At 46.8% G+C, this 25,431-nt stretch overlaps 1 protein-coding gene and 1 long non-coding RNA gene across 3 annotated transcripts in view; both read left to right on the forward strand.

Moving 5' to 3' along the window:
* LOC118382925 (sprouty-related, EVH1 domain-containing protein 2-like) overlaps positions 1 to 22,930 on the forward strand; it is a 37,408-nt gene extending 14,478 nt beyond the window's left edge. The window contains exons 2-6 of one of the 2 annotated variants that reach the window (XM_052513111.1): positions 4,395 to 4,605; positions 5,108 to 5,276; positions 5,836 to 5,900; positions 9,835 to 10,002; positions 21,258 to 22,930. In XM_052513111.1, the coding sequence (XP_052369071.1) occupies positions 4,395 to 4,605; positions 5,108 to 5,276; positions 5,836 to 5,900; positions 9,835 to 10,002; positions 21,258 to 22,091 (1,447 nt within the window). In that variant the 3' untranslated portion in view covers positions 22,092 to 22,930. The remainder of the gene's footprint in view (positions 1 to 4,394; positions 4,606 to 5,107; positions 5,277 to 5,835; positions 5,901 to 9,834; positions 10,003 to 21,257) is intronic. The other variant, XM_052513112.1, reaches the window with a different exon arrangement.
* A 496-nt stretch (positions 22,931 to 23,426) lies between these two features.
* On the forward strand, positions 23,427 to 25,380 carry LOC127927192 (uncharacterized). The gene is made up of 2 exons (XR_008126576.1): positions 23,427 to 24,563; positions 24,646 to 25,380. It is a non-coding gene; the product is annotated as an uncharacterized LOC127927192 (long non-coding RNA).
* The last annotated feature ends 51 nt before the right edge of the window (positions 25,381 to 25,431 follow it).

The following is a 25,431-nucleotide window of genomic DNA, read 5'->3' on the forward strand; positions in this document are numbered from 1 at the left end:
CTCTACTCTCCCTCCCCCACCTCCTCCCCTACCCGTCCTCTCCTCCTCCTCCTCTGTCCTGTGTAGTTATTGAGAGGAGGCTGGGCTGGGGTTGTATCAGGTTACCTACCATACAGTATACGGCTGGACCCTCAATGAAGTCTCTCTATTTCTATCAATGAAGTCTCTCTATTTCTCTCAATGAAGAGTCTCTCTCAATGAAGTCTCTATTTCTCTCAATGAAGAGTCTCTCTCAATGAAGTCTGTCTCTCTATTTCTGTCAATGAAGTCTCTCTATTTCTATCAATGAAGTCTCTCTATTTCTCTCAATGAAGAGTCTCTCTCAATGAAGTCTGTCTCTCTATTTCTCTCAATGAAGTCTCTCTCTCTCTCAATGAAGTCTGTCTCTCTCTCTCTCTCTCTTTCTCTCAATGAAGTCTGTCTCTCTCTCAATGAAGTTTCTTTCTCTCAATGAAGTCTCTCTCTCTCTCAATGAAGTCTCTCTCTCTCTCTCTCTCTCTCTCTCTCTCTCTCTCTCTCTCTCTCTCTCTCTCTCTCTCTCTCTCTCAATTAAGTCTCTCTCTCTCTCCCCCCTCTCTCTCTCACTCTCTCTCTCCCCTCTCTCAATTAAGTCTCTCTCTCTCTTTCTCTCAATGAAGTCTCTCTCTCTGTTGTATTTAGAACCCTAGTACTATTGGTTAGTTGTATTTAGAACCCCAGTACTATTGGTTAGTTGTATTTAGAACCCTAGTACTATTGATTAGTTGTATTTAGAACCCCAGTACTATTGATTAGTTGTATTTAGAACCCCAGTACTATTGATTAGTTGTATTTAGAACCCCAGTACTATTGATTAGTTGTATTTAGAACCCTAGTACTATTGATTAGTTGTATTTAGAACCCTAGTACTATTGATTAGTTGTATTTAGAACCCTAGTACTATTGATTAGTTGTATTTAGAACCCCATTACTATTGATTAGTTGTATTTAGAACCCTAGTACTATTGATTAGTTGTATTTAGAACCCCAGTACTATTGATTAGTTGTATTTAGAACCCCAGTACTATTGATTAGTTGTATTTAGAACCCCAGTACTATTGATTAGTTGTATTTAGAACCCTAGTACTATTGATTAGTTGTATTTAGAACCCTAGTACTATTGATTAGTTGTATTTAGAACCCAAGTACTATTGATTAGTTGTATTTAGAACCCCAGTACTATTGATTAGTTGTATTTAGAACCCTAGTACTATTGATTAGTTGTATTTAGAACCCTAGTACTATTGATTAGTTGTATTTAGAACCCCAGTACTATTGATTAGTTGTATTTAGAACCCTAGTACTATTGATTAGTTGTATTTAGAACCCTAGTACTATTGATTAGTTGTATTTAGAACCCTAGTACTATTGATAAGTTGTATTTAGAACCCTAGTACTATTGATTACTTGTATTTAGAACCCTAGTAATATTGATTAGTTTTATATGATGGAAGGTGATTTATAACCACAGTACTATTGATTAGTTGTATTTAGAACCCTAGTACTATTGATTAGTTGTATATGATGGAAGGTGATTTATAACCACAGTACTATTGATTAGTTGTATTTAGAACCCTAGTACTATTGATTAGTTGTATATGATGGAAGGTGATTTATAACCACAGTACTATTGATTAGTTGTATTTAGAACCCTAGTACTATTGATTAGTTGTATATGATGGAAGGTGATTTATAACCACAGTACTATTGATTAGTTGTATTTAGAACCCTAGTACTATTGATTAGTTGTATATGATGGAAGGTGATTTATAACCACAGTACTATTGATTAGTTGTATTTAGAACCCTAGTACTATTGATTAGTTGTATATGATGGAAGGTGATTTATAACCACAGTACTATTGATTAGTTGTATTTAGAACCCTAGTACTATTGATTAGTTGTATATGATGGAAGGTGATTTATAACCACAGTACTATTGATTAGTTGTATATGATGGAAGGTGATTTATAACCACAGTACTATTGATTAGTTGTATATGATGGGCGGTGATTTATAACCACATTACTATTGATTAGTTGTATTTAGAACCCTAGTACTATTGATTAGTTGTATATGATGGAAGGTGATTTATAACCACAGTACTATTGATTAGTTGTATATGATGGAAGGTGATTTATAACCACAGTACTATTGATTAGTTGTATATGATGGAAGGTGATTTATAACCACAGTACTATTGATTAGTTGTATTTAGAACCCTAGTACTATTGATTAGTTGTATATGATGGAAGGTGATTTATAACCACAGTACTATTGATTAGTTGTATATGATGGAAGGTGATTTATAACCACAGTACTATTGATTAGTTGTATTTAGAACCCTAGTACTATTGATTAGTTGTATATGATGGAAGGTGATTTATAACCACAGTACTATTGATTAGTTGTATTTAGAACCCTAGTACTATTGATTAGTTGTATATGATGGAAGGTGATTTATAACCACAGTACTATTGATTAGTTGTATTTAGAACCCTAGTACTATTGATTAGTTGTATATGATGGAAGGTGATTTATAACCCTAGTACTATTGATTAGTTGTATATGATGGAAGGTGATTTATAACCACAGTACTATTGATTAGTTGTATTTAGAACCCTAGTACTATTGATTAGTTGTATATGATGGAAGGTGATTTATAACCACAGTACTATTGATTAGTTGTATATGATGGAAGGTGATTTATAACCACAGTACTATTGATTAGTTGTATATGATGGGAGGTGATTTATAACCACATTACTATTGATTAGTTGTATTTAGAACCCTAGTACTATTGATTAGTTGTATATGATGGAAGGTGATTTATAACCACAGTACTATTGATTAGTTGTTTATGATGGAAGGTGATTTATAACCACAGTACTATTGATTAGTTGTATTTAGAACCCTAGTACTATTGATTAGTTGTATATGATGGAAGGTGATTTATAACCACAGTACTATTGATTAGTTGTATATGATGGAAGGTGATTTATAACCACAGTACTATTGATTAGTTGTATTTAGAACCCTAGTACTATTGATTAGTTGTATATGATGGAAGGTGATTTATAACCACAGTACTATTGATTAGTTGTATTTAGAACCCTAGTACTATTGATTAGTTGTATATGATGGAAGGTGATTTATAACCACAGTACTATTGATTAGTTGTATATGATGGGAGGTGATTTATAACCACAGTACTATTGATTAGTTGTATATGATGGAAGGTGATTTATAACCACAGTACTATTGATTAGTTGTATATGATGGAAGGTGATTTATAACCCTAGTACTATTGATTAGTTGTATTTATAACCCTAGTACTATTGATTAGTTGTATATGATGGAAGGTGATTTATAACCACAGTACTATTGATTAGTTGTATTTAGAACCCTAGTACTATTGATTAGTAGTATATGATGGGAGGTGATTTATAACCACAGTACTATTGATTAGTTGTATTTAGAACCCTAGTACTATTGATTAGTTGTATATGATGGAAGGTGATTTATAACCACAGTACTATTGATTAGTTGTATATGATGGAAGGTGATTTATAACCACAGTACTATTGATTAGTTGTATATGATGGAAGGTGATTTATAACCACAGTACTATTGATTAGTTGTATTTAGAACCCTAGTACTATTGATTAGTTGTATATGATGGAAGGTGATTTATAACCACAGTACTATTGATTAGTTGTATATGATGGAAGGTGATTTATAACCACAGTACTATTGATTAGTTGTATTTAGAACCCTAGTACTATTGATTAGTTGTATATGATGGAAAGTGATTTATAATCACAGTACTATTGATTAGTTGTATATGATGGAAAGTGATTTATAACCACAGTACTATTGATTAGTTGTATATGATGGAAAGTGATTTATAACCACAGTACTATTGATTAGTTGTATTTAGAACCCTAGTACTATTGATTAGTTGTATATGATGGAAGGTGATTTATAACCACAGTACTATTGATTAGTTGTATATGATGGAAGGTGATTTATAACCACAGTACTATTGATTAGTTGTATTTAGAACCCTAGTACTATTGATTAGTTGTATATGATGGAAAGTGATTTATAACCACAGTACTATTGATTAGTTGTATATGATGGAAGGTGATTTATAACCACAGTACTATTGATTAGTTGTATATGATGGAAGGTGATGTACAACCCTCAGGCTCAACTGACCTTAAGAGTCGGCTGCAATGTGAAACACACCCTCCCTCAGTCTATCATCACCACAGTGAGAATCCAGGAGCATAACATGGTTAACCTGAAGGAAATGTGATGATGAATCATTCTGACTCATAATGGTGTTGATGGTCCCTCTCTCTCCCTCTCCAGCGACAGCTACATTGTGTGTGTAAAAGCCGTGGTGATGGTGAGGGATGATTCCAGTGGAGGCTGGTTGGTCCAGGACGGGGGGGCTCTGAGTAGAGTGGGAGTCTGCAGGGTCCTGCCCCCCGAGCTGGGGCTGGGACTCGCCCCCCTGGGTCGCTCCCACTTCCTCATCCATGGAGAACGGCTACGGGACAAACAGGTGAGGGACAAACAGGTGAGGGACAAACTCATGTGAGCATCAGACACACAAACACACACCAAATATACACACACACACACACACACACACACACACACACACACACACACACACACACACACACACACACACACACACACACACACACACACACACACACACACACACACACACACACACACACACACACACACACACACACACACACACACACACACACACACACACACCATTATAACAATAAGGGGTTACAAATGTCCAAAATAGGTTTTATTACAAAGTCTTCTGTAGTCAACATGCTGTCACTATGACAACTAGTACAGTACAATAAAGTCTATTCTTCTGTAGTCAACATGCTGTCACTATGACAACTAGTACAGTACGAGATAGTGTTAAATTGGACTCAATGTTCTGGTCTCGACCCAACTAAAGTTGGTCTCCAATACAACACTGCAAAATAATTATCATGATGATTGATTGACAGGTTGAATGACATGTCTGTTGTGTGATTACTCAGGTGATCCTGGAGTGTGCTCTGAGGAAGAACCTTGTGTACACCAAAGCCACGCCCACCTTCCACCATTGGATGGTGGAAGACAGGAGGTGTGGCCTGACGTTCCAGAGGCCTGCTGATGCTCGGGCCTTCGACAGGGGCGTACGGAAAGCCATGGAGGACATGGCAGAAGGTGGGGGAAACTCTGGAATGGTCTGACACGGGCCTTGTTAAAGGAGTAGCATGCTTGGTGCTACGATGGTAAAGTCTGCCGTTGTGCTCTTGAGCAAGTCACTCCACCATAATTGCTCCAGAGGTACTGGGCAATGCTGACTCTGGTCTTGACTCCAACCTCTGAGGAGATCTCAGGGGGAGTTGGAACATGCAAATGACACATCTCCAATTCACACATGTATATTCAGATTTTTTATTTGTCCTTTTATTTAACTGGGCAAGTCAGTTAAGAACTAATTATTATTTAAAATGACGGCCTAGGAACAGTGGGTTAACTGCCTTGTTCAGGGGCAGAACAACAGATTCGTATCTAACAACCTTTCAGTTACTGGTCCAACTCTCTAACCACTAGGCTACCTGCCGCCCCTAATATACATTTGTACGTGTGAAATATGACAAATATTAGCATCCGTCAAATGATTATTATGAATTAAGGTGTAACAATGCGATTGAAAAGTCTAGACCTGAAAATAGTGCACAGTTAGTTAGTTAATTTTGCCACTCTTTGCTCCCCGTAGGCTCCACGACGTCCTCCTCAACACTCCAGAATGAGGCAGAACTGGGCGACGATGATGTGTTCACCGTAAGTACGACCTGTCTCATTTAGATGTTTAACTGTCAGAGATGATGTGTTCACCGTAAGTACGACCTGTCTCATTTAGATGTTTAACTGTCAGAGATGATGTGTTCACCGTAAGTACGACCTGTCTCATTTAGATGTTTAACTGTCAGAGATGATGTGTTCACCGTAAGTACGACCTGTCTCATTGAGATGTTTAACTGTCAGAGATGATGTGTTCACCGTAAGTACGACCTGTCTCATTTAGATGTTTAACTGTCAGAGATGATGTGTTCACCGTAAACACGACCTGTCTCATTTAGATGTTTAACTGTCAGACTGGTTATGGTGATGACCATCATTACATTACATTTACATTTAAGTCATTTAGCAGACGCTCTTATCCAGAGCGACTTTACATAAGCCCAGCCCAAAGCCCTGCTCTATCATAGTCACTCATTAAAGCCCCCATGTTACCTGTCTACCCCCCACTACACCCTCTGTTACGGGTCTGTGGTGTGTGTGTGTGTCTGTGTTACCTACACCATCCTCCTGTAGCGTGACACTGGGAGCAGCAGGCAGGGTCTAAAGGTCACTTCCTGTTACCACCACCTCCCCCCACCACTCACCACAATCAAACTAACGTTGGCAGCTGCATCTAAGCTTTGTGACACTGTGATTTACCAGCAGTCAGAGAGAGAGATGGGGAGGGGGTAGAGGAAGTGGCTCATCTTGACTTCAACTGTCTGTTAGAGCTAGATGAATGGTCTGAGTTTACACACATACCTCTGCACAGGCTGAGGCTCCTGTCCTCTTTAGGCACCTCTCCTAAAGTTATCAGCAGTGGCCCGGTGTGTTGCGAGGTGGGTGGTGACGTGTCAGACAGGATATACTGATTTACTACCCTGTGTACACACACACAAGAGAAGGGGGAGGGGACAGGGCTAGGAAGCACATTCTTCCTCAATTATTCCTCATGGGCTAGCCTATACTTAACCCAACTCCCCCTCCTCTCGCTGAGCGGACACTATTTTTGTTGAGAGAGAGAGGACAGAGAGACAGAGAAATTGAGAAGGAGAGTGAGACACAGAGAGAGACAGAGAAATTGAGAAGGAGAGTGAGACACAGAGAGACAGAGAAATTGAGAATGAGAGTGAGACACAGAGAGAGACAGAGAAATTGAGAAGGAGAGTGAGACACAGAGAGAGACAGAGAAATTGAGAAGGAGAAATTGAGAAGGAGAGTGAGACAGAGAAATTGAGAAGGAGAGTGAGACACAGAGAGAGTGAGACAGAGAGAGACAGAGAAATTGAGAAGGGGTGTGAGACAGAGAGAGACAGAGAAATTGAGAAGGAGAGTGAGACAGAGAGAGAGAGGTGTATTTTGCTGCCATTCTTCTAGTTTTGAGACATTTAGCTGCTGTCTTCCTCTTTCACCTTCCCCCTCTTCTCTCCACAACATCCTCTCTCTCTCTCTGTGTCTCTCTGTCTCCCCTGTGTGTGGTGGGCTGCAGTAGAAACAGAGGAGAAGTGGTCTGTGTAGTGAATGATCAGCAGTAATGAGAGCAGGGTTGTATTCACTAGACCCCAAATGGAAGAAAACACAGAAACAGGGAGGGACTACCTCAACTTGGCCAATAAGAAACACTCGTTTTTTGTTTTCTGTTGCAAAAATGTTTTCCTACTATGTGCACTAATGAATATGACCCAGGGGTAGCCAGAACCGATTGACAGACAGGAGTACCCCAAGATCCACCCACTTGCAGCTCCAGAGAGAGAGAGAGAGAGGGGAGGAGGGGGTGGTACAGGGGGTTTGGGTTGGGGTTGTTGTTATTTTTGGGCCAGCCATTCTGAAGGGCTTTGTAACAACCAATCAACATTACAGTCCACTCTGTGGGTAGATCTCAACACTGGCCATGGAGGGAAGGAGGGAGGGAGAAGTTAAGTTTAGTCCAACACGGACCCCCATAAAGCAAACCGGTGTGGGGGGGGTAAAGTAAAGTGGCTCTACACACTTCCCCCTGGCCTGCCGGTGTGGGCAGCGACAGACAGACAGACAGACAGACAGACAGACAGACGGGTCAGAGGCCTTTGCGTCCTAAATAACACCCTATTTCCTGGTTAAAAGTAGTGCACTATATAGGGAATAGGGCTCTGGTCGAAAGTAGTGCACTATAATAGGGAATAGGGCCCTGGTCTAAAGTAGTGCACTATAATAGGGAATAGGGCTCTGGTCTAAAGTAGTGCACTATAATAGGGAATAGGGCCCTGGTCTAAAGTAGTGCACTATAATAGGGAATAGGGCTCTGGTCTAAAGTATTGCACTATATAGGGAATAGGGCTCTGGTCTAAAGTAGTGCACTATATAGGGCTCTGGTCTAAAGTACATTTAGTGCACTATTAGGGAATAGGGCTCTGGTCTAAAGTAGTGCACTATATAGGGAATAGGGCTCTGGTCTAAAGTAGTGCACTATATAGGGAATAGGGCTCTGGTCTAAAGTAGTGCACTATATAGGGAATAGGGCTCTGGTCTAAAGTATTGCACTATATAGGGAATAGGGCCCTGGTCTAAAGTATTGCACTATATAGTTCACCATTTGGAACGCAGAGGCAAAAATCATGTTCAGCCTGTCAGTCAGTACTCTGCTGCCTGCAATGCCCCCAGAGGCTGTCCACCTGCCTGCCTGTCCAAAATATCTGTCTGGGCGCTCAGCAATGTGGAGTCACACAGACACCCACAATGTGTAGAGTCAGCTGGCTGCTGGTCGGCTAGCCGGCGGCCTGGTGTGTTTTGTGTCTGGCCAAGGTTTGACTTGGACCAAAGCCTGAGGAGGAAAGGGGCCAGGATAATGCTACTCACACAGGCTGGAAGTAGACCTGGAGAGAGAGAGGGTAGGGGGGGCGGGAGCAGAGAGGGGGTAGGGGGGGCGGGAGCAGAGAGGGTAGAGGGGAGGGAAGCAGAGAGGGTAGAGGAGAGGGTAGAGGAGGGTAGAGGGGAGGGAAGCAGAGAGGGTAGAGGGGAGGGAAGCAGAGAGGGTGAGGGGAGGGGAAGCAGAGAGGGTAGAGGGGAGGGAAGCAGAGAGGGTTGAGGGGAGGGGAGCAGAGAGGGTCGAGGGGAGCAGAGAGGGTCGAGGGGAGGGGAGCAGAGAGGGTAGAGGGGAGGGGAGCAGAGAGGGTAGAGGGGAGGGAGCAGAGAGGGTAGAGGGGAGGGAAGCAGAGAGGGTAGAGGGGAGGGAAGCAGAGAGGGTCGAGGGGAGGGAAGCAGAGAGGGTCGAGGGGAGGGAAGCAGAGAGGGTAGAGTGGGGGGAGCAGAGAGGGTGGGGGGGAGCATGGGGGAGCAGAGAGGGGGGGCATGGGGGAGCAGAGAGGGTGGGGGAAGCAAGGGGGGCAGAGAGGGTGGGGGAAGCAAGGGGGGCAGCGAGGGGGGGGGAGCAGAGAGGGTGGGAGGTGGAGCAGAGAGGGTGGGGGGAAGCAGAGAGGGTAGAGTGGGGGGGGGGGGGAGCAGAGAGGGTGGGGGGGAAGCAAGGGGGGCAGAGAGGGTGGGGGGGGCAGAGGGAGGGGGGGGAGCAGAGAGGGAGGAGGGGAGCAGAGACAAGCAGAGACAGAGAGGGGGAGCAGAGACAGGGGGGGAGCAGAGGGAGGGGGAGCAGAGACAAGCAGAGACAGGGGGGAGCAGAGGGGGAGCAGAGGGGGGGGCAGAGAGAGGGGGAGCAGAGAGAGGGGGTGCAGAGAGAGGGGGAGCAGAGACAGGGGGGCAGAGACAGAGGGGGAGCAGAGACAGTGAGCAATACACTGAAGCCGGTCCTGGATTTGCAGAGGTAGATCTGTGTAAAGAGAGGCCATAGAGAAACAGAATCAGAGAGAGACATTTTGGGGTGACTGATGGCCAGTGAACGACAACTGCTTGTCCAATCAGAGCTTTACTGACTCTTCTGTGGTTTTGTCTTTTGTCCAATCAGAATGCCACAGACAGCTCATCTAACTCCTCCTCCGAGAGACTGGAGCCCTGTCTGCAGCCACTGGACTCCTCCCCCCTCGCTGACTCATCCCACTTACACAACAACTGCATCCTGGGAAACGACCTCTACGAACCCTATAGGTTGTCAGACCACTACTTCCTAGATCTGGTAAGCCAATGGGAGGAGAGTAAGGGATGGGATGATGTTGACACTGGATGTGTCTCCCTGACCCATTCTGTAATACCAACATGTTTCAAGCAGACCACCATAGGCCCTGTGCCCGAGAACGCCATGGTAACATGTTTAAATTACTACCGACCCGTAACACTCACGTCTGTAGACATGAAGTGCTTTGAAAGGAAGGTCATGGCTCATATCAACTCTATCATCCCAGAAACCCTAGACCCACTCCAATTTGCATACCGCCCCAACCGATCCACAGATGATGCAATCTCTATTGCACTCTACACTGCCCTTTCCCACCTGGACAAAAGGAACACCTACGTGAGAATGCTGTTCATTGACTACAAGCTCAGAGTTCAACACCATAGTGTCCTCAAAGCTCATCTCTAAGCTAAGGACCCTGGGACTGAACACCTCCCTCTGCAACTGGATCCTGGACTTTCTGACGGGCCTCCCCCAGGTGGTAAGGGTAGTTAACAACACATTTGCCATGCTGATCCTCAACACTGGGGCCTCAAGGGTGCGTGCTCAGTCCCCTCCTGTACTCCCTGTTCACCGACGACTGCGTGGCCATGCACGACTCCAACACCATCATTAAGTTTGCAGACGACACAACGGTGGTAGGCCTGATCACCGACAACGATGACACAGCCTATAAGGAGGAGGTCGGGGACTTGGCAGTGTGGTGCCAGGACAACAACATCTCCCTCAACGTGAGCAAGACGAAGGAGCTGATCGTGTACTACAGGAAAAGGCGGGCTGAGCGCGCCCCTATTCACATCAACGTGGCTGTAGTGGAGCAGGTTGAGAGTTTCAAGTTCCTTGGTGTCCAAATCACCAACAAACTAAAATGGTCCAAACACACCAAGACAGTCGTGAAGAGGGCACGACAAAACCTATTCCCCCTCAGGAGACTGAAAAGATTTGGCATGGGTCCTCAGATCCTCAAAAGGATCTACAGCTGCACCATCGAGAGCATCTTGACTGGTTGCATCACCGCCTGGTATGGCAACTGCTAGGCCTCCGACCGCAAGGCACTACAGAGGGTAGTGCGTAAGGCCCAGTACATCACTGGGGCCAAGCTTCGTGCCATCCAGGAACTCTATACCAGGCGGTGTCAGAGGAAGGCCCTAAAAAATTGTCAAGACTATAGCCACCCAAGTCATAGACTGTTCTCTCTGCTACTACACGGAAAACGGTACCGGAGCACCAAGTCTGGGACTAAAAGGTACCTGAACATCTTCTCCATTAGACTGCTGAACATCTTCTACCCCCAAACCATTAGACTGCTGAACAGCTTCTACCCCCAAACCATTAGACTGCTGAACAGCTTCTACCCCCAAACCATTAGACTGCTGAACAGCTTCTACCCCCAAACCATTAGACTGCTGAACAGCTTCTACCCCCAAACCATTCGACTGCTGAACAGCTTCTACCCCCAAACCATTAGACTGCTGAACAGGTTCTACCCCCAAACCATTAGACTGCTGAACAGCATTTCTGAACATCTTCCCCCAAACCATTAGACTGCTGAACAGGTTCTAGCTTCCCCCAAACCATTAGACTGCTGAACAGCTTCTACCCCCAAACCATTAGACTGCTGAACAGCTTCTACCCCAAACCAAACAGCTTCTACCATTAGACTGCTGAACAGCTTCTACCCCAAACCATTAGACTGCTGAACAGCTTCTACCCCCAAATCATTAGACTGCTGAACAGCTTCTACCCCCAAACCATTACACTGCTGAACAGGTTCTACCCCCAAACCATTAGACTGCTGAACAGGTTCTACCCCCAAAGCATTAGACTGCTGAACAGCTTCTACCCCCAAACCATTAGACTGCTGAACAGCTTCTACCCCCAAACCATTAGACTGCTGAACAGATTCTACCCCAAACCATTAGACTGCTGAACAGCTTCTACCCCCAAACCATTAGACTGCTGAACAGCTTCTACCCCCAAACCATTAGACTGCTGAACAGCTTCTACCCCCAAACCATTAGACTGCTGAACAGCTTCTACCCCCAAACCATTAGACTGCTGAACAGCTTCTACCCCCAAACCATTAGACTGCTGAACAGCTTCTACCCCCAAACCATTAGACTGCTGAACAGCTTCTACCCCCAAACCATTAGACTGCTGAACAACTTCTACCCCCAAACCATTAGACTGCTGAACAGCTTCTACCCCCAAACCATTCGACTGCTGAACAGGTTCTACCCCCAAACCATTAGACTGCTGAACAGCTTCTACCCCCAAACCATTAGTCTGCTGAACAGCTTCTACCCCCAAACCATTAGACTGCTGAACAGCTTCTACCCCCAAACCATTAGACTGCTGAACAGCTTCTACCCCCAAACCATTAGACTGCTGAACAGCTTCTACCCCCAAACCATAAGACTGCTGAACAGCTTCTACCCCCAAACCATTAGACTGCTGAACAGCTTCTACCCCCAAACCATTAGACTGCTGAACAGCTTCTACCCCCAAACCATTAGACTGCTGAACAGCTTCTACCCCCAAACCATTAGACTGCTGAACAGCTTCTACCCCCAAACCATTAGACTGCTGAACAGCTTCTACCCCCAAACCATTAGACTGCTGAACAGCTTCTACCCCCAAACCATTAGACTGCTGAACAGCTTCTACCCCAAACCATTAGACTGCTGAACAGGTTCTACCCCCAAACCATTAGACTGCTGAACAGCTTCTACCCCCAAACCATTAGACTGCTGAACAGCTTCTACCCCCAAACCATTAGACTGCTGAACAGGTTCTACCCCCAAACCATTAGACTGCTGAACAGCTTCTACCCCAAACCATTAGACTGCTGAACAGCTTCTACCCCCAAACCATTCGACTGCTGAACAGCTTCTACCCCCAAACCATTAGACTGCTGAACAGGTTCTACCCCCAAACCATTAGACTGCTGAACAGCTTCTACCCCCAAACCATTAGACTGCTGAACAGCTTCTACCCCCAAACCATTAGACTGCTGAACAGCTTCTACCCCCAAACCATTAGACTGCTGAACAGCTTCTACCCCCAAACCATTAGTCTGCTGAACAGCTTCTACCCCCAAACCATTAGTCTGCTGAACAGCTTCTACCCCCAAACCATTAGACTGCTGAACAGCTTCTACCCCCAAACCATTAGACTGCTGAACAGCTTCTACCCCAAACCATTAGTCTGCTGAACAGCTTCTACCCCCAAACCATTAGTCTGCTGAACAGCTTCTACCCCCAAACCATTAGTCTGCTGAACAGCTTCTACCCCCAAACCATTAGTCTGCTGAACAGCTTCTACCCCCAAACCATTAGTCTGCTGAACAGCTTCTACCCCCAAACCATTAGTCTGCTGAACAGCTTCTACCCCCAAACCATTAGACTGCTGAACAGCTTCTACCCCCAAACCATTAGACTGCTGAACAGCTTCTACCCCCAAACCATTAGACTGCTGAACAGACTTCTACAGCTTCCCCCAAACCATTAGACTGCTGAACAGACTTCTACCCCCAAACCATTAGACTGCTGAACAGCTTCTACCCCCAAACCATTAGACTGCTGAACAGCTTCTACCCCCAAACCATTAGACTGCTGAACAGCTTCTACCCCCAAACCATTAGACTGCTGAACAGCTTCTACCCCCAAACCATTAGACTGCTGAACAGCTTCTACCCCCAAACCATTAGACTGCTGAACAGCTTCTACCCCCAAACCATTAGACTGCTGAACAGCTTCTACCCCCAAACCATTAGTCTGCTGAACAGCTTCTACCCCCAAACCATTAGACTGCTGAACAGCTTCTACCCCCAAACCATTAGACTGCTGAACAGCTTCTACCCCCAAACCATTAGACTGCTGAACAGCTTCTACCCCCAAACCATAAGACTGCTGAACAGGTTCTACCCCCAAACCATTAGACTGCTGAACAGCTTCTACCCCCAAACCATTAGACTGCTGAACAGCTTCTACCCCCAAACCATTAGACTGCTGAACAGCTTCTACCCCCAAACCATTAGACTGCTGAACAGCTTCTACCCCCAAACCATTAGTCTGCTGAACAGCTTCTACCCCCAAACCATTAGTCTGCTGAACAGCTTCTACCCCCAAACCATTAGTCTGCTGAACAGCTACTACCCCCAAACCATTAGACTGCTGAACAGCTTCTACCCCCAAACCATTAGTCTGCTGAACACCCCCAAACTTCTACCCCCAAACCATTAGTCTGCTGAACAGCTTCTACCCCCAAACCATTAGTCTGCTGAACAGCTTCTACCCCCAAACCATTAGTCTGCTGAACAGCTTCTACCCCCAAACCATTAGTCTGCTGAACAGCTTCTACCCCCAAACCATTAGTCTGCTGAACAGCTTCTACCCCCAAACCATTAGTCTGCTGAACAGCTTCTACCCCCAAACCATTAGTCTGCTGAACAGCTTCTACCCCCAAACCATTAGACTGCTGAACAGCTTCTACCCCCAAACCATTAGACTGCTGAACAGCTTCTACCCCCAAACCATTAGACTGCTGAACAGCTTCTACCCCCAAACCATTAGACTGCTGAACAGCTTCTACCCCCAAACCATTAGACTGCTGAACAGCTTCTACCCCCAAACCATTAGACTGCTGAACAGCTTCTACCCCCAAACCATTGAACAGACTGCTGAACAGCTTCTACCCCAAACCATTAGACTGCTGAACAGCTTCTACCCCCAAACCATTAGACTGCTGAACAGCTTCTACCCCCAAACCATTAGACTGCTGAACAGCTTCTACCCCCAAACCATTAGACTGCTGAACAGCTTCTACCCCCAAACCATTAGACTGCTGAACAGCTTCTACCCCCAAACCATTAGACTGCTGAACAGCTTCTACCCCCAAACCATTAGACTGCTGAACAGCTTCTACCCCCAAACCATTAGACTGCTGAACAGCTTCTACCCCCAAACCATTAGACTGCTGAACAGCTTCTACCCCAAACCATTAGACTGCTGAACAGCTTCTACCCCCAAACCATTAGACTGCTGAACAGCTTCTACCCCCAAACCATTAGACTGCTGAACAGCTTCTACCCCCAAACCATTAGTCTGCTGAACAGCTTCTACCCCCAAACCATTAGACTGCTGAACAGCTTCTACCCCCAAACCATTAGTCTGCTGAACAGCTTCTACCCCCAAACCATTAGTCTGCTGAACAGCTTCTACCCCCAAACCATTAGTCTGCTGAACAGCTTCTACCCCCAAACCATTAGTCTGCTGAACAGCTTCTACCCCCAAACCATTAGTCTGCTGAACAGCTTCTACCCCCAAACCATTAGTCTGCTGAACAGCTTCTACCCCCAAACCATTAGTCTGCTGAACAGCTTCTACCCCAAACCATTAGACTGCTGAACAGCTTCTACCCCCAAACCATTAGACTGCTGAACAGCATTTCTGAACAGGTTCCCCAAACCATTAGACTGCTGAACAGCTTCTACCCCCAAACCATTTCTAGCTTCCCCCAAACCATTAGACTGCTGAACAGCTTCTACCCCCAAACCATTAGACTGCTGAACAGCTTCTACCCCCAAACCATTAGACTGCTGAACAGCTTCTACCCCCAAACCATTAGACTGCTGAACAGCTTCTACCCCCAAACCATTAGACTGCTGAACAGCTTCTACCCCCAAACCATTAGACTGCTGAACAGCTTCTACCCCCAAACCATTAGACTGCTGAACAGCTTCTACCCCCAAACCATTAGTCTGCTGAACAGCTTCTACCCCCAAACCATTAGTCTGCTGAACAGCTTCTACCCCCAAACCATTAGACTGCTGAACAGCTTCTACCCCAAACCATGAGAAGTTTGGACTTTTTTTCCAAACCTCCATAAATCACCAATGCCGTCCCCCATTGATTTAGGGCCGTAGTATGGTGTTCCCATAGCGGGCATGGAGGTCTGGATGCCCCTTAAATGCATTTAAAACCCTTTTGAAAATGGGGCTTGGTAACCCAAAAATAAAACCAGGTGCCCGAAAAACATGCAATGAACAGAGATGTCTGGACTTAGTCGTTTTTCTGAACTTTTTTTCGAAACCTTTCCTTGAATCACTCAGGCCGGCCCCCATTAAACTACCTCGACTAACCCGTACCCCCTGTATATAGCCTCGTTATTGTTATTTTACTGTTACTTTTTTTAAGATGTATTTTGCATTTGTCTTACTCTGCATAACAGCAGTCAGCGTTTACCCACCTCACTGTTTACCACTTCATCACTGCATATTACTAATAGTAATGCATATATTTAGAGAATACTGTGTAGTAAAATGTACACAGTGGAACAATAAATACAAAAGTTACACAGCATCATCCACACCATGTCTGTAGCTCCATCATCCACACCATGTCTGTAGCTCCATCATCCACACCGTGTCTGTAGCTCCATCATCCACACCATGTCTGTAGCTCCATCATCCACACCATGTCTGTAGCTCCATCATCCACACCGTGTCTGTAGCTCCATCATCCACACCGTGTCTGTAGCTCCATCATCCACACCGTGTCTGTAGCTCCATCATCCACACCGTGTCTGGAGCTCCATCATCCACACCGTGTCTATAGCTCCATCATCCACACCGTGTCTATAGCTCCATCATCCACACCGTGTCTGTAGCTCCATCATCCACACCGTGTCTGTAGCTCCATCATCCACACCGTGTCTCCACCAGCTCCATCATCCACACCATGTCTGTAGCTCCATCATCCACACCATGTCTGTAGCTCCATCATCCACACCGTGTCTGTAGCTCCATCATCCACACCGTGTCTGGAGCTCCATCATCCACACCGTGTCTGTAGCTCCATCATCCACACCGTGTCTCTGTAGCTCCATCATCCACACCGTGTCTGGAGCTCCATCATCCACACCATGTCTGGAGCTCCATCATCCACACCGTGTCTGTAGCTCCATCATCCACACCGTGTCTGGAGCTCCATCATCCACACCATGTCTGTAGCTCCATCATCCACACCGTGTCTGTAGCTCCATCATCCACACCGTGTCTGTAGCTCCATCATCCACACCGTGTCTGTAGCTCCATCATCCACACCGTGTCTGTAGCTCCATCATCCACACCGTGTCTGTAGCTCCATCATCCACACCATGTCTGTAGCTCCATCATCCACACCATGTCTGTAGCTCCATCATCCACACCATGTCTGTAGCTCCATCATCCACACCGTGTCTGCTCCATCATCCAACTCCATCATCCACACCGTGTCTGTAACTCCATCATCCACACCGTGTCTGTAGCTCCATCATCCACACCGTGTCTGTAGCTCCATCATCCACACCATGTCTGTAGCTCCATCATCCACACCGTGTCTGTAACTCCATCATCCACACCGTGTCTGTAGCTCCATCATCCACACCGTGTCTGTAGCTCCATCATCCACACCGTGTCTGTAACTCCATCATCCACACCATGTCTGTAGCTCCATCATCCACACCATGTCTGTAGCTCCATCATCCACACCGTGTCTGTAGCTCCATCATCCACACCGTGTCTGTAGCTCCATCATCCACACCGTGTCTGTAGCTCCATCATCCACACCGTGTCTGTAGCTCCATCATCCACACCATGTCTGTAGCTCCATCATCCACACCGTGTCTGTAGCTCCATCATCCACACCGTGTCTGTAGCTCCATCATCCACACCGTGTCTGTAGCTCCATCATCCACACCGTGTCTGTAGCTCCATCATCCACACCATGTCTGTAGCTCCATCATCCACACCGTGTCTGTAGCTCCATCATCCACACCGTGTCTGTAGCTCCATCATCCACACCATGTCTGTAGCTCCATCATCCACACCGTGTCTGTAGCTCCATCATCCACACCGTGTCTGTAGCTCCATCATCCACACCATGTCTGTAGCTCCATCATCCACACCGTGTCTGTAGCTCCATCATCCACACCGTGTCTGTAGCTCCATCATCCACACCGTGTCTGTAGCTCCATCATCCACACCGTGTCTGTAGCTCCATCATCCACACCGTGTCTGTAGCTCCATCATCCACACCGTGTCTGTAGCTCCATCATCCACACCGTGTCTGTAGCTCCATCATCCACATCATCCACACCGTGTCTGTAGCTCCATCATCCACACCGTGTCTGTAGCTCCATCATCCACACCGTGTCTGTAGCTCCATCATCCACACCGTGTCTGTAGCTCCATCATCCACACCGTGTCTGTAGCTCCATCATCCACACCGTGTCTGTAGCTCCATCATCCACACCGTGTCTGTAGCTCCATCATCCACACCGTGTCTGTAGCTCCATCATCCACACCGTGTCTGTAGCTCCATCATCCACACCGTGTCTGTAGCTCCATCATCCACACCGTGTCTGTAGCTCCATCATCCACACCGTGTCTGTAGCTCCATCATCCACACCGTGTCTGTAGCTCCATCATCCACACCGTGTCTGTAGCTCCATCATCCACACCGTGTCTGTAGCTCCATCATCCACACCGTGTCTGTAGCTCCATCATCCACACCGTGTCTGTAGCTCCATCATCCACACCGTGTCTGTAGCTCCATCATCCACACCGTGTCTGTAGCTCCATCATCCACACCGTGTCTGTAGCTCCATCATCCACACCGTGTCTGTAGCTCCATCATCCACACCGTGTCTGTAGCTCCATCATCCACACCGTGTCTGTAGCTCCATCATCCACACCGTGTCTGTAGCTCCATCATCCACACCGTGTCTGTAGCTCCATCATCCACACCGTGTCTGTAGCTCCATCATCCACACCGTGTCTGTAGCTCCATCATCCACACCGTGTCTGTAGCTCCATCATCCACACCGTGTCTGTAGCTCCATCATCCACACCGTGTCTGTAGCTCCATCATCCACACCGTGTCTGTAGCTCCATCATCCACACCGTGTCTGTAGCTCCATCATCCACACCGTGTCTGTAGCTCCATCATCCACACCGTGTCTGTAGCTCCATCATCCACACCGTGTCTGTAGCTCCATCATCCACACCGTGTCTGTAGCTCCATCATCCACACCGTGTCTGTAGCTCCATCATCCACACCGTGTCTGTAGCTCCATCATCCACACCGTGTCTGTAGCTCCATCATCCACACCGTGTCTGTAGCTCCATCATCCACACCGTGTCTGTAGCTCCATCATCCACACCGTGTCTGTAGCTCCATCATCCACACCGTGTCTGTAGCTCCATCATCCACACCGTGTCTGTAGCTCCATCATCCACACCGTGTCTGTAGCTCCATCATCCACACCGTGTCTGTAGCTCCATCATCCACACCGTGTCTGTAGCTCCATCATCCACACCGTGTCTGTAGCTCCATCATCCACACCGTGTCTGTAGCTCCATCATCCACACCGTGTCTGTAGCTCCATCATCCACACCGTGTCTGTAGCTCCATCATCCACACCGTGTCTGTAGCTCCATCATCCACACCATGTCTGTAGCTCCATCATCCACACCGTGTCTGTAGCTCCATCATCCACACCGTGTCTGTAGCTCCATCATCCACACCGTGTCTGTAGCTCCATCATCCACACCGTGTCTGTAGCTCCATCATCCACACCGTGTCTGTAGCTCCATCATCCACACCGTGTCTGTAGCTCCATCATCCACACCGTGTCTGTAGCTCCATCATCCACACCGTGTCTGTAGCTCCATCATCCACACCGTGTCTGTAGCTCCATCATCCACACCGTGTCTGTAGCTCCATCATCCACACCGTGTCTGTAGCTCCATCATCCACACCGTGTCTGTAGCTCCATCATCCACACCGTGTCTGTAGCTCCATCATCCACACCGTGTCTGTAGCTCCATCATCCACACCGTGTCTGTAGCTCCATCATCCACACCGTGTCTGTAGCTCCATCATCCACACCGTGTCTGTAGCTCCATCATCCACACCGTGTCTGTAGCTCCATCATCCACACCGTGTCTGTAGCTCCATCATCCACACCGTGTCTGTAGCTCCATCATCCACACCGTGTCTGTAGCTCCATCATCCACACCGTGTCTGTAGCTCCATCATCCACACCGTGTCTGTAGCTCCATCATCCACACCGTGTCTGTAGCTCCATCATCCACACCGTGTCTGTAGCTCCATCATCCACACCGTGTCTGTAGCTCCATCATCCACACCGTGTCTGTAGCTCCATCATCCACACCGTGTCTGTAGCTCCATCATCCACACCGTGTCTGTAGCTCCATCATCCACACCGTGTCTGTAGCTCCATCATCCACACCGTGTCTGTAGCTCCATCATCCACACCGTGTCTGTAGCTCCATCATCCACACCGTGTCTGTAGCTCCATCATCCACACCGTGTCTGTAGCTCCATCATCCACACCGTGTCTGTAGCTCCATCATCCACACCGTGTCTGTAGCTCCAACGTGTTATCTAATGACATTTGTTCAATTCGAGGCATTTGTTCATCTTCTCTCTCTCCTATCCTATCCTATCCTCTCTCTCTCTCTCCTATCCTATCCTCTCTCTCTCTCTCTCTCTCCTATCCTATCCTCTCTCTCTCTCTCTCTCCTATCCTATCCCTCTCTCTCTCTCTCTCCTATCCTCTCTCTCTCTCTCTCTCTCTCTCTCTCTCTCCTATCCTATCTCTCTCTCTCTCTCCTATCCTATCCCTCTCTCTCTCTCTCTCTCCTATCCTATCCTCTCTCTCTTCTCTCTCTCCTCTCTCTCTCTCTCTCTCTCTCTCTCTCCTATCCTATCCTCTCTCTCTCTCTCCTATCCTATCCTCTCTCTCTTCTCTCTCTCCTATCCTCTCTCTCTCTCTCTCTCTCTCTCTCCTATCTCTCTCTCTCTCTCTCTCTCTCTCCTCCTCTCTCTCTCTCTCTCTCTCTCTCCTATCCTATCCTCTCTCTCTCTCTCCTATCCTATCCTCTCTCTCTCTCTCCTCTCCTATCCTCTCTCTCTCTCTCTCTCTCTCTCTCTCTCTCCTCTCTCTCCTCTCTCCTCTCCTCTCTCTCTCTCTCTCTCTCTCTCTCTCTCTCTCTCTCTCCTCTCTCTCTCTCTCTCCTCTCCTCTCTCTCTCTCTCTCTCTCTCTCTCTCTCTCTCTCTCTCTCTCTCTCTCCTCTCCTATCCTCTCTCTCTCTCTCTCTCTCCTCTCTCTCTCTCCTCTCCTCTCCTATCTCTCTCTCTCTCTCTCTCTCCTCTCCTATCAACTCCCTCTCTCCCTCTCCTCCCTGCAGCCTCTGCCCCGCATCCCTCGCCACGTCACCTTCCAGGACGACGAGGAGATCGTCAGGATCAACCCTCGGGAACGTTCCTGGGAGCTCCCCTCGGAATCCTCCTCCCGCTCGGAACTCCACATGGACCAACTAGAACGCTCCTGGCTCAGGGGCTATGAGGACTACCGCCACGCCACCGTGCGCCACAAATACAACCGCCCGCCAGACGACTCTATGTCTGAGTCCTATGTCCACTTCGCTAAGAGCGAGCCCCACAAACACCACTATAGTTATCCCCTGGTATCCACACCGGTATATTCCTCCGACCCCAAACCTACCTTCAGACCTTTACCCAAGAGGCACCACTACGCCGGCTTGGGTTCGCAACACCGCCGTCCAGGGGATGAGGGCTTCGGTGGGGGCGTGGTCTCTACCCAGCCCCAGCCCCTCCTTCCTGGCTCGTCTGATGGACAGGACAAGAAGTCTGAGGAGGGCGGTGTTGGCGAGCGCCTGCAGTGCCAATACTGCGGCGAAACGTTCTACGGCGGTAACAACCGCCGGGGGCGCTGCCAGGACGCGCCGGACCCGATCAGGGCGTGCGTCCGGAGGGTCAGCTGCATGTGGCTGGCCGACACACTGCTGTACCACTGCATGTCTGACCCGGAAGGGGACTACTCAGACCCCTGCTCCTGTGAGGGGGGTGGCGAGGGGAGGCTGGGCACGCGATGGGCAGCTCTGCTGGGGTTGTCCCTAGTGGCGCCGTGTCTCTGTCTGTACCCGCCCCTTCACGCCTGCCACCGGGCCGGGGTGGCGTGCGGGAGCTGCGGGGGCAGGCATGAAGCCTCAATGACATAAACCCAAAAAACACATGGAGGGGAGAGGGGAAGGAGGGGGAGAAGAAGAGCGGTCCTATGCCCCATTTTGGTTTTGTGGTTTTGTTACTCTACAGACGGACGTGTATATACAGTGTTGGCGTGTTGTGGCTGCCATTTTGAAATGGCGTAAAGATTGATAAGCTCCTTCTTGTGTACTTGTCCTTCTCTCTCTCCTCTCGCCATGTGACTGTCTTCTTCCCTCTATTCCTGTTTGAGGGACGGACTCTTTATTTTATATAGCTGACTAATATGTCATGTATCACATACAACCAGGTACTTTCTACTATTTACACCGACTTGGTGTTGAACAACTTGAATTGTTTAGTTTGCGTATGTTGTCCTGTGTGGTTGTTTGCTAGGAGAGCCTGTTTGATATTACACCTGGGTTCATATAGTATTTGACATTTAAAAAAAAATAATTTCAGTGTTTGTTCTAGCCGGCCTGAAGTGCCAGATGGGCGGGGTTTGCAGTGTTTAGACTCCTATCGGTTCATTAATCCAGGCGAGATCAATCAAGCACAGTTTTAAGTCTTTGAAATGATTTCAAATAGCATTTGAACCCAGGTCCTTTTTTTTTTAGATAGTTCTGTTTATATGCCACCAGGGCCGATCCCAGCCCCCTCTAAACCCAACTGGCCTTCTGTCCCAAGTCCTTAGAGCAACGACTAGGAGATAAGCCTAAAGCTGCTGTACTAGTGTGTGTGTGTGTGTGTGTGTGTGTGTGTGTGTGTGTGTGTGTGTGTGTGTGTGTGTGTGTGTGTGTGTGTGTGTGTGTGTGTGTGTGTGTGTGTGTGTGTGTGTGTGTGTGTGTGTGTGTGTGTGTGTGTGTGTGTGTGACTAAAGCCTCCTTTGGTGTTTGTAACAAATGTTACCTCTTCGCTACCCCAGTACATTTCATTTACACCATCTTTACATAAACTGCAATATCAGCATTTATAAAGGTTTGAGTTGGACCATACAATCAACCAGGAAACCTTCCCACAGATTAAGTCTAGTCCTGGACTTAAAAACATACTCGATGGAGAATCCATATTGAAATATCTTCTTAGTCCAGCACTATCTTTCATTTGTGTCCAGGAAGTTGGTGTAGAGCCTACTACACAGAGGTTCAACTTTAACCTCTGCGGTGAGAATCAACAGGGACACATTGATTTTTGACATTTTGAATCCAAAGATCATTTTTAATTGTATTTATTTTCTCTCTGAATTGCCCCACCAGCCACAGGGTGGACAGACGGACAGTTGGTAGGAGATAGTGTCTAGATACAGGGTGGACAGACAGACAGTTGGAGGAGATAGTGTCTAGATACAGGGTGGACAGACAGACAGTTGGTAGGAGATAGTGACTAGATACCACATGGCTGGCTGGCTGGCTGGCTGGCTGGACGGACAGACAGACAGACAGACAGACAGACAGACAGACAGACAGACAGACAGACAGACAGACAGACAGACAGACAGATGGTAGGAGATAGTGTCTAGATACCACATGGCAAACAGACAGACAGACAGACAGTTGGTAGGAGATAGTGTCTAGATACCACAGGGCCACAGGGTGCACAGACAGATATGCCAGTTGGTAGGAAATAGATAGACAGTGCCTAGATACCTTCTCTAAAGCCAGGAACACATTTAGAATGAGTCCCAAATGGCACCCTATTCTCATAGGGCCCTGGTCAAAGTAGTGCACTATAAACGGAATAGGCTGCCATTTGAGATGCATTCTTAGCCTTTTTTTTTTAAAAAAAATTTAAGTTTCTGTCAAATCTGAGGTGTCAATTTGGGTTTTATCTCACCACTTGAGGTTTGAAAACGTCTGACAATCGTAGATGTTTGTGAAGCACTGCTTTGAGACATGAGTGTTATTAACATTTGATACAGGTTCAAAGTTGAAATGTACCTGCAGGAAATCAACTATATATGTATCTAATATATGAGGAAGTCAAACTCAATAGGACTTTTCTATTGAGAAAATGAGTCAATGATAGATTATTATTATTAGCTTATCAGCATCATGTACTATCACTGAGGACCTATAAGAAGCAGTTTCACCTTTGTCCCGCCCCCTTCTCACCAGTAACACACCTTTTCTCGTATGATTGACACTGCAGCTATCCACTCCCAACACTCCATCCACAATGTTAAAGCCCAACACTAATTACAAGAGGACTGGGGTCCGTTCAAGAGGGGGCGATGTTCTGACAAAATGTTTCTGATTTAGAAATGAGACGAGTGGACATGATTCTGTCCCAGAGGCCCAGTCTATTCTACACAAGGTGGAAGTGTTCATTAGGTACCGAACGGAACAACAACAGGCTGCAACGGGAAGAGACTACCTGGACTCCAATAAGAAGCGTTTCTAAAAACGTTTTCAGTTGCATGTCCTAATGAGTACAACCCTGTCAACTAACGTGTCCGTTTGTTCCATAGAAATACAATGGTGCGTTGTCAGGTATGCAATGACAATGCCCCTATCAAACCTACATGGTTGAATGAATGTGTTGTTCCATAGAAATACAATGGTGCGTTGTCAGGTATGCAATGTCAATGCCCTATCAAACCTACATGGTTGAATGAATGTGTTGTTCCATAGAAATACAATGGTGCGTTGTCAGGTATGCAATGTCAATGCCCTATCAAACCTACATGGTTGAATGAATGTGTTGTTCCATACCATGTTGCTGTAGAAGGCGATTTGACCCATTATGTTGTTGTCTGAAAGCTTCTAATGGAGAAGGTTGTTTGGTAACACGTTACGTAAAAGCCAACTGGTACAATGCCTTATAACTTGTTATAAGCATGTATGCACCTTTTATAAAAGTGTCACAGGCACTATATGTTCATTCACTTTCTATGGAATGATTGTCACTACTCCACTCCAGACATATAGTGCTCCTTCATCATGGGGAACACTCCTTCATCATGGGGAACACTCCTTCATCATGGGGAACACTCCTTCATCATGGGGAACACTCCTTCATCATGGGGAACACTCCTTCATCATGGGGAACACTCCTTCATCATGGGGAACACTCCTTCATCATGGGGAACACTCCTTCATCATGGGGAACACTCCTTCATCATGGGGAACACTCCTTCATCATGGGGAACACTCCTTCATCATGGGGAACACTCCTTCATCATGGGGAACACTCCTTCATCATGGGGAACACTCCTTCATCATGGGGAACACCGACCAGTATAATGCCTTAAACTTGCTATAAGCTTATGTGAGCATATTATAAAGTGAATCATCTGATTCTATGGGATGTGTTGTCAGTCTGTGTGTAATCTTCCCATTACCCTTCCTCCCAAATGCC

Source organism: Oncorhynchus keta, unplaced genomic scaffold (assembly GCF_023373465.1).
Source record: "Oncorhynchus keta strain PuntledgeMale-10-30-2019 unplaced genomic scaffold, Oket_V2 Un_contig_972_pilon_pilon, whole genome shotgun sequence".
Taxonomy (NCBI): Eukaryota; Metazoa; Chordata; class Actinopteri; order Salmoniformes; family Salmonidae; genus Oncorhynchus; species Oncorhynchus keta.